The 9,407-nt window shown below is 41.0% G+C and overlaps 3 protein-coding genes across 3 annotated transcripts in view; all 3 read right to left on the bottom strand.

Annotated features, from left to right (window-relative positions):
- Positions 1 to 1,700, bottom strand: part of LOC119572469 — a gene marked incomplete at its 5' end in the record, with an annotated part of 3,020 nt that extends 1,320 nt beyond the window's left edge. Inside the window, 4 exons of the mRNA XM_037919580.1 lie at positions 1 to 30; positions 391 to 563; positions 826 to 1,048; positions 1,455 to 1,700. The exon at positions 1 to 30 is cut by the window's left edge and continues 81 nt beyond it. Coding sequence (XP_037775508.1) covers positions 1 to 30; positions 391 to 563; positions 826 to 1,048; positions 1,455 to 1,700 — 672 coding nt within the window. The remainder of the gene's footprint in view (positions 31 to 390; positions 564 to 825; positions 1,049 to 1,454) is intronic.
- A 1,556-nt stretch (positions 1,701 to 3,256) lies between these two features.
- LOC119572468 lies at positions 3,257 to 6,964 on the bottom strand. Its single transcript, XM_037919579.1, has 4 exons — positions 6,776 to 6,964; positions 6,215 to 6,430; positions 5,278 to 5,424; positions 3,257 to 3,597 (listed from the first exon to the last, which is right to left on the bottom strand). The coding sequence occupies exons 1-4, from the start codon at positions 6,962 to 6,964 to the stop codon at positions 3,319 to 3,321; spliced, it is 831 nt and encodes a 276-aa protein (XP_037775507.1). The 3' UTR covers positions 3,257 to 3,318.
- On the bottom strand, positions 6,815 to 8,030 carry LOC119570445. The gene is made up of 3 exons (XM_037918178.1): positions 7,833 to 8,030; positions 7,433 to 7,611; positions 6,815 to 7,181 (listed from the first exon to the last, which is right to left on the bottom strand). Exons 1-3 carry the CDS (start codon positions 7,852 to 7,854, stop codon positions 7,011 to 7,013), a joined length of 372 nt encoding a protein of 123 aa, XP_037774106.1. The 5' UTR covers positions 7,855 to 8,030; the 3' UTR covers positions 6,815 to 7,010.
- Positions 8,031 to 9,407: the final 1,377 nt, after the last annotated feature.

Raw genomic sequence — 9,407 nt, 5'->3', positions numbered from 1 at the left:
ATCCTTCGATTTCGGGGTCCCACTGACGTCCTGTTAATTAAGAAATCGAAATAACGAGAAACTTTTGTGGTGGATTCAAGATTACTTAGAGTCGTCTGATCTTTTCTGAGACCTTTTCATTCACACAGCTGATAGTCTATAGCTTCATAATCTAGCGTTTGACCTCGCTACACAGATTGTTTGCATGTTCGTTAGCATCGTATGTAAATTGTTCATTGACCTTTACTATTTTTTTTTTCTATTGACGGAGTACAACTTTGATATCACGAATTATTTATCCTGGACTCGCTACTAGTTATTACGCTCTCGGTTTTTAACCTGACTTGTTAGGCTACAAACCTTTTCGTAAAACATATTTCAGACCACTCTTAGCTTAGACGAGACACTCACAACACGTCGGTAAGCAGCCTTGAAGGACTTGCTCTGCTGCAGGAGCGAGATGTTGGCATGACACACGTGGACGTCGAAGGGGAAGAGACCGAGCTCGAACTGGCAGCTGTAGGAGGACACGAAGACCTCCACCAGCTCCAGGTAGGCGTCCATCTCGGCATTGTACACGAAGCCTACATGTGTGTATGGTTGGACGCAAAGGAGGATATGGAAGAGGAACTGTTACGAGATACGCTCGTTTAAGATGTCGCATCTGATACACATATAGACAGACAGATAAAGAGAGAGAGAGAGAGAGAGAGAGAGAGAGAGAGAGAGAGAGAGAGAGAGAGAGAGAGAGAGAGAGAGAATTTAATCTGTTCCCTCTCTCTCTCTCAACCTCCGTTCCTTTCTTCCAATATCTCTCTCTCTCTCTCTCCACCCTACCACACTCACCCTCCACTCCTTCGTGCACGTGGACTCTCCCAGGACCGTCCTTGTATGCCCAAAGTACAATCTTCATGTCCTCCTTGCTCAAGTGCGACAACTCATCCTCGAACACAGCATTCTCGAGTCTGTAAGCCGGAGTCCACAGGCTTTCTCTCTCCAGGACATTGTCAGAAGAGTCATTCCTCAGTTGGGACAGCTGGACTCTCCTATCTCGCCAGCTGGTTCGAAGCTGTGGCGTGGATTTCGTGTAAAGAGTGTTATCGCACTCGGCAATTATTTATCTTTTATATCAATCCTAAGTACCTGAGCGTAATTTCATTATGTATATGGGCTTTTCACAAGACTCGTATGAATGTGACGAAATCCTTTATAAAAAGAAAAAGAAGAAGAAGAAGATGAAAAATAATATATATATATATACAATATGAATTAATCCATTATCTCCATTTCGATCTTTGAGTGTTTACACATTATTTCAAAAGGTATGGGAGCTCTCCAAAACTAACACACAACTGACGAAACACTATACGCAGTAAAAAAAAAAAAAAAAAAAAAAAAAAAAAAAAAAAAACACGACGAACCACTTCATTCATTAAAAAAACGCATAACATAGAACCTTCACAACCTTCCTTTACCTCCATCTTGACCTTGAACGTGTTGTCATACACATCGACCTCCAACACATCCATCCGAACCACGGTGAGATTCAGGTCCGTGATATCCCTGTGCGGACGTTCCTTCTTGTACGTACGTGGCAGCGGCAGAAGGGCGGAACACCACTCGTCACTGCCGTCCGTGCACTGTTCGAGGCCGTCGCAACGCAAGTCGAGGTCAATGCACAGGCCGTTGTTGCAGGTGAATTCGTCCTGGTGAAGTAGGTGACGCCGCGATTATTTAATGCTGGTTATGTGGTGTTTTTTTTTTAATTATTATTATTCCTTTTTCTCCCTTTTCCTCGTCCTCCTTTTCCTCCTCGTCCTCCTTTTCTTCTTTTTCTTCTTCTTCTTCTTCTTTTTCTTCCACTACTACTACTACTATTTCTTCTTCCTCTTCTTTTACTTCTTCGTCTTCTTCTTCTTCTTTTACTAATTAAACTAACGAAACATTATCCTGCGTGAGGGAGTGATAACATAACACAATCCAAAAACAAACTAACTTGTCTTTCAAGAAAGAGAGAGAGAGAGAGAGAGAGAGAGTGAGTGAGTGAAAGAGAGAGAGAGAGAGAGAGAGAGAGAGAGAGAGAGAAAGAGAGAGAGAGAGAGAGAGAGAGAGAGAGAGAGAGAGAGAAAGATAGATAGATAGATAGAGATATATGCATAGGTAGAGAGATAAACAGATAAACAGATAGATAGACAGATATAGGGATTTAAATAGATGACGAGACAGAGAGATAAATAGATAGAGAGAGGGAACATATTCAAGAAAATAAAGAAAGAAAATAATGTAAAGAGCTCTTTAGTTGAATACTTCAGAGACATGAAACACCGTGTCAACAATACGTAGCAAGACCGGATGGTACACTTCGCACCTCCGTCCAGCAGCTGTCCCTCTCCTTGGGCAGACGCAGGGCCCGCCCGGCTTTCTCTCTTCGCACGGGAGTAAACATCCGCCCTCGAAGGGAACCGCCGCGTAAAAGGACACGTTCGTAAGACAGAGAGGGAGAGACACGGCAGAAAGCCTAAGCCACATAAGGTCCAGCTCCACCACCTCGTCCTCGACCGCGGGGACACGGGGGTCTCTTGGGGGGGGGGTCTCGTATCTATCTTCAACAATAGACCAACAAGCTAAGACCCCTTTCACTGAACCGCCCAAGTCCATCTCTCGTCTCGCTTACACAATGACATACACTGCATTTTCAAAACCTCAAAGCCCGTGGTGAATATCATTTCAATTCACATTAATGAAAATCCATGGAAACGTTATAACACTAATATTGATAAAGGGAGAGAAAGTTTGCATTTAAACCATAATATATAAAGCAAGAATACCACCATTAGCATTATTGATGATAACATTAATATGAATACTAATATAATTAATAATGATGATGAAGAACAAGAGCAATACTGATAGCATTAACACAATAGGAATAATGACTTTAATGATATTTATGGTTTCAATAACATTAATAGCATTACCAATGCTTGTAATATCAACAGCAGTAACACCAACAATAATGTTCAAAATTGATTATAATTAGAGCAACAGCGACAATAATAATAATGACATAATGAGACTGGAATAATGATGATGATGATGGTGAGGAGGACGATGACGTGACTATGATGATGACGATGATTATAAAGAGAATAAGATAATAATACAGATTAAACTAAAACTACTACTATCACTACTACTACTACTACTACTAGTAATAATAATGATGATGATAATAATATTGATACTACTACTACTACTACTAATAATAATAGTAACAATAACAACATAACATTAATAGCAAAAAAAAAAAAAAACATCGGGAAAGCAATCAGTTCGATGTCATCTTACCTTCGAGCAAGCAGTTATCGTCATATTTTTCCTGAACCCCGACGGAAACTCCCATTCCTCCCGCCCCACCGGCTGGATGCCTGTGTAAAACGACGTAGCGATCGTCCTGTTCTCGACGTCCACCAGACTAAGCGGACCCTCGTTCACGATGACTTGCTTTCGGGACAGCGAGACGAACCGCGGTATCAGGTCTTCCGGGACGAGATACAGTTTCATGTTCATGGCTGAGTAATCGTCGACGCGGAGTTCGAAGGAGAGATGTTTTGGAACCTGTTTGGAAGAGAGGGGGAAGAGAAAGGAAGAAGAGGGGGGAAGGAGGGAAGGCAGGGAGGGAGGGCTTTGAGAGAGAGAGAGAGAGAGAGAGAGAGAGAGAGAGAGAGAGAGAGAGAGAGAGGAGAGAAAGAAAAGAGGAGGGGAGAGGAAGGAGGGAGAGAGGAAGAAGAGAGAGGGAGGAGGGAAAAGGGGGAGGAGAGAGGAAGAGGAGGAGAGAGAAGAGAGAGAAAGAGAGAGAGAGAGAGAAGAGAAGAGAGGGAAAGGAGAGGGGAGGAGGGAGGAGAGAGGAAAAGAGGAGAGGAGAGAGAGAGAGAGAGAGGAAGAGAGGAGAGAGAGAGAGAGAGAGGGAGAGAGGAGAAGAGAGAGAAGAGGGAGAGAAGAGAGGAGAGAGAGGAAAAGGAGAGAGAGAGAGAGGAGGAGGAAGGGAAGGAGCGAGAGAGAGAAAGAGAGAGAAGAGAGAGAGAGAGAGGGGGGGGGGGGAGGGGGAGGAGAGGAGAGGAAGAGAGAGGAGAGAAAGGAGGGAGGGAGAGAGAGAGGGAGGGAGAGAGGGAGGAGGAAAGGAGAGAGGAGAGAGAGAGATGGAGAGAAGAGAGAGAGAGAGGAGAGAGAGAGAGAGAGAGACGAGAGGAGAGGGGAGAGAGAGAGGAGAGAGAGAGAGAGAGAGAACGAAAGAGAGAACGAAGGAGAGAGAGAGAGGGAGAGAGAGGAGAGAGAGAGAGAGAGGGAGAGAGAGGAGAGAGAGAAGAGAATAAATAAAATAATATATAATAATATATAAGAGAGAGAGAGAGAGAGAGAGGGGGGGGGGGAGGGAGGAGAGAGGGAGGGAGAAGGGAGAGAGAAGAGAGTGAGAGAGAAAGAGAGAGAGAGAGAGAGAGAGAGAGAGAAGAAGAGAGAGGAAGGGAGGGAGAGAGGAGGGAGGGAGGGAGAGAGGAAGAGAGGGAGAGAGAGAGAGAGAGAGAGAGAGAGAGAGAGAGAGAGAGAATAACAGAAAAAAAGAGAAACATTAAAAAAGGGTTATGGGTATACTGGGAAATCCTCATGCTACATTTAGGATCATAGAAACTACAGCAACACAAAGAATGATAAATCGTGATGTGTCGAATGAAGGATTCCTCTTCGGAAACGGAAGGAGAGGAAGAAGATAACGGAGAAGAAAAGAGAAATGGTCCAAAGAAGAATCCTTGATGAATTCAAATCGTCACAAATAATTGTTCTCTTCTTACTGTGTTTAATAACATCTGTGTTTACGCTGTGTATGTTTCTTTGTGTTCATTGAGATCACAATTTTTTTTTTGTTTATTTATTTATTTTTATTTATTTATTTATTTTCTTTTAAGACAGAATGAAAGCTGCAAGAAAACAGTTTATTGATACAGTTATGAAGAACCAAGATGATAGACACTACACGTCAGTTCCAACAAAAAAATAAAAAGAAAAAAAGTGATGGCCATCTTAAAGATCAATGTCAATCAATAAATCTTATTTACTGTCTGCTCTCTTTTGCCACTCTTTTGCAATATGCTCGAACTAAAAAACTTTAAATCTCTTATCTTTAGTTATATAATATCTTATATAACTAAATTCGGGACCTGATGTCTCTCTTCTCATGTTACTTGTACACTTCATCTCTACATCGGAAACAAACTTTCACAACACCAGGACCAAAAGACTCACCTGGCATGCCAAGAACACCGTTGTTTCTTGACACGGGACGGAAAACCACTCGACACCTTTATTTTGCCACGCCATCAGGACTGTGCATTTATCAGATTCCGATGCACACCACGCAGAAAGCAATGGGACGCTGCTGGAGGCCAGTTCCTGGAATTACAACGGAGGAGTATGTTGCAACACTTATAAATGCGTAATGACACTGTCATTAGTTGATTAATGGATATCGCTATGATGATTTACTCAGAGTATGTATGTATGTATGTTTTTACTCATGCATGTATGTATGTATGTATGTATGTTTGTATGTTTGTGTGTATGTGTGTATGTATGTATGCATGTATATATGTACGTATGTATTCATTTATATCTATGTCTATGTATCTATTTATATGTAGAAAATGAGGATAAATAAGGAAAAATGGGTGATTTAAGTACGTATGTCTACATGCCATAGATTTTGCATGGCGAGATATTTCATACCTTTGCAAATTTTAATGCATAAGCTGACAGACCCATCGCCATGTGTGTAGAGGAAAACCTTGGGTATTCTAAGTTCTTGCTTAACTACGGACTATGTCTTCGTCTGAGTTGAGGAAACTTTACGAATCTCGTATTTTGACAACCTTACCCATTCGATGTAAAAAAAGGAAAAAAAGAAAAAAAAAAAAAAAAAAAAAAAAAAAAAGATAGAAGAAAAAAAAAAAAAGATAAAATAAGATCAAATCCATTGATAAAATAAGATCCCTCCCCCCACCGGCTTCTTCGGCTCCTGTTATTGTTTTATTATAGTGTTGCTATTTAGGAACAGTATGAATGACCAATTAAAAAGATCACTCTTCGCTCATATATCCAAATAGAAAATTAAATGCAAACAAGATTATCGAAAACATCAACAATTTCATCTCCCTCCCATCCATTTGCTCGGCATCGAACTCACCCTCACAAGTGTTGTCAAATCGTCGGGATCGGAGATACTAGGCAGCCTCCCCCCGAAGGCCGTGCAGTAGTCGAGGGCGTCCCGGTACGTCAGATCCCTGCTCCTTATGACCAAGGGCTTGTACTGAGACCGAGGGACACACAGCTCATCGTCGTGGACTTCCGTGGTTTTGAGATACCTGCGGGTTTTGTCGCGTCTGATTAATGGTCCTTGCGACTGATTTGAATTTCTTTTTTTTTGTAATACCTTATATATGTATATATATATATATATATATATATATATATATATATATATATATATATATATATATATATATAATATATATATATATATATATATATATATATATATATATATATAATATATATATATATATATATATATATATTTGCGTGTGTGTGTGTGTGTTTGTGTGTGTATGTGTGTGTATGTATGTATGTATATATATATATACACACGTATATATGCATGTATGTATGTATGCATATATTATGTATGCATGTACAATGTATAGTATAGTATGTATATAGTCAGCAGATATATTGCACTATTTATTGCACTACAGGTGATAGCTGAATAGAATCTCATCCACCCTGCAGCACTGGCGACGTCCTCAAGCGAATAGCTCGACGCAGATGTGTTGCTGACGATGGTCCCAATCCGGCCGTGATCAGCTGACCACACCTGCCACTCCCCTTCCCCTAAATCATCCTCTTCCAGTTGTCCACATTCTGCTAGGGTTATCATCTGCGTGAGACAGTAAAAGAAATACGTCTAATCAGAGTACATTTCATCAAAAAAGAAGTGTAAGAAGTGTCAAGAGCGAGTGAATCTGCCTTGCCTCCTCTTCGTTCAGCTTCCGTGCGAACACCTGGGGGATGGTGACTCTGCCTCCGAAAGGCTGGACCATGTCTTTGTCTTCGAAGTACCAGTCCGGCAAACTCACAGACAGGTTGTATGCAATCTGGTGAGATAATCAAGTAAAATATGAATATATAGACTCTGAACATCTTAGCGTTAAGGATTTCAGTGCAACTAAGCAATTTCTTTCATTCAGTATTTAGCACTTTTCCAACATTTAGTTTTTTTTCTTCTCAACATTCAGTAATTTTTCAATATTCATATCCCTTATCAAATCTTATATCAGTTCTCTTCTTTAAAACCCAGCATTTCCTCAGAATATCATTCCCAGCAAGATGGGAGCCACGTCCCGACCGTGAAATCGACGATTGTGCCGTTGATTGGCGAGGCGGACGGCAGGACCTTCCCGTCGATGGCCAAGTCGTTCTTGTCGCCGAGGAGGAAGCAGAGGGACACCCACTGCCACGGCGAGAGAGGACCCACTTTGGTTTCCATATTCCACCCAATGACCGTCTTGTAATGGTCGTCAGTCGCTGTTTGCAACAGGAAGGCAACGTTTGTATGTAGAGATGTTTTTATTTTTATTTATTTTGTATGTCGACTTGATTATATGGTGACAGAGACGGAAACCTGCTATTATGGTATGTGTGCATGCTCAGAAGTAGCAGTAAATGAATAAACTATTAAATAAACATAAATAGGAATTTATATAGATAAACAGAATAAGATAATATAAAAAAAGAAATAATATTACCAAGAACAGCCAACTGTGGCATTCAACCCTATTACAGCAACATGATTGATGTATACGTATCGCATTTCCAGTTGCATACAGAGAGTAGCTTCTTTGACACCAGCTGGAAAAACAAGTTCCTTCTGCAGCCACGTCCACCTTTCGAGCGGGGACGCCTCGGTGTGCAGGCCGTAAACCGTGGTTAGGGCGCTGGTGCCATGCCCTGGAGAGACAAGGTATTTGCACTTAGGGGCAGGGAGAAGCGTTGGAACTGTTTTCAGTCTGTTCATCTTTTCTCCTGTTTAGTGTACGTTAGGTACGATTCATCCACAGACACATTGTCCACGCGTGTGCATAGAATTGTACACTGAGAATGTGCCATGCCTGTTTCCGAACCATTGTCTACACTCTGGAGTGATGTGTATTTTCAGGATTATTACCATCAGACAAATTATTATAATGCTAGTCTTAATAACACTATCAAACTGCTTCCTCTCTTATACTAAATCTGAAGTGCAACTCTTCTCCGGGGCGCTCGAGCCTCCCACCCCCCACAGGCAACCTTCGAGGGGGAGCCAGGCACAGCCGGCTCTCCAAGCCCCGGGCAACTCTGGCCCAGCTGCCCTTTCGCCCGCGTCCTCATCCCAGCGCTGGGTGAGTGGAGACTGTGCATGTCGTTTCCTACCATTGTCGCACTTGGATGATGTTATTTTCGTTATTACACGACATAATTATTATAATGCTAGTTTAATAACATATAACGCTTCTCTATATATAATAAATCTGAAGTGAACTGTGTTTCGGGCGCTATCACCCCCCCCCCCCACCCACACCGAAGACGACCTTAGATAGAAATACAACTGCATAATCACTCGGATATTCCATTGGCCCGTACTACACAGCCTAGGAGGACATCTTTGTGCGATTTCCGTACAAATACGAATAAATATCATAATATTATTTTATAACATTATATATATATATATATATAATTATATATATATATATATAATATATATATATATATATATATATATATATATATATATATATTATGTATGCAGTTTAGATTTATACACGCACACACGCACGCACGCACACACACACACACACACACACACACACACACACACACACACACACAATATATCTATTTATATTTATGTGTATACATACATATAGAGCCAGAAAATCCAATGTCAAAAATGCCAATTTTGAGATATGTCAACAATCGAAATGGATAAAATTGTTTCTATCAGCGTTATACAGGTTCTAAGTCACGTTACACTGTGTATCCCAACACGTGACCATATCCCCACAAAAGGCGGAAAGTTAAATACAGAGCAACTGAACACTTCTAGTTGGCGACTGTTACCCCTATATTTTTCCTTAAAGTCTATATGGGTTTTATAGAATGTAGGTAATGGATTTAGAAGTTAGTTGGAGAAAGGGGAAAAATGCTTTGTATGTACGTAGTAGAGCAGGGGTTCTTAACCAGGGTACTTTCTGTTGGTCATGGAGCAATAGGAAAATTATGACGTCGAATTAAACTAAATTTGATCTCACCTGTAGCACCTATACGTAATTATCTCACAT

Source organism: Penaeus monodon, chromosome 4 (assembly GCF_015228065.2).
Source record: "Penaeus monodon isolate SGIC_2016 chromosome 4, NSTDA_Pmon_1, whole genome shotgun sequence".
Taxonomy (NCBI): domain Eukaryota; kingdom Metazoa; phylum Arthropoda; class Malacostraca; order Decapoda; family Penaeidae; genus Penaeus; species Penaeus monodon.
This window is presented reverse-complemented; position numbering and strand designations above follow the sequence as displayed.

Coding starts and splice junctions, on each gene's coding strand:
- LOC119572468 (XM_037919579.1), bottom strand. CDS start 6,964: ATGATAACCCTAGCAGAATGTGGACAACTGGAAGAGGATGATTTAGGG. Junction 6,431..6,775: donor ATTCAGCTATCACCTGTAGT/GCAATAAATAGT, acceptor AATTCAAATCAG/TCGCAAGGACCATTAATCAG. Junction 5,425..6,214: donor ATTTGACAACACTTGTGAGG/GTGAGTTCGATG, acceptor TTGTAATTCCAG/GAACTGGCCTCCAGCAGCGT.
- LOC119570445 (XM_037918178.1), bottom strand. CDS start 7,854: ATGCCACAGTTGGCTGTTCTTG. Junction 7,612..7,832: donor GCCACAGTTGGCTGTTCTTG/GTAATATTATTT, acceptor TGTTGCAAACAG/CGACTGACGACCATTACAAG. Junction 7,182..7,432: donor GCACAATCGTCGATTTCACG/GTCGGGACGTGG, acceptor TTATCTCACCAG/ATTGCATACAACCTGTCTGT.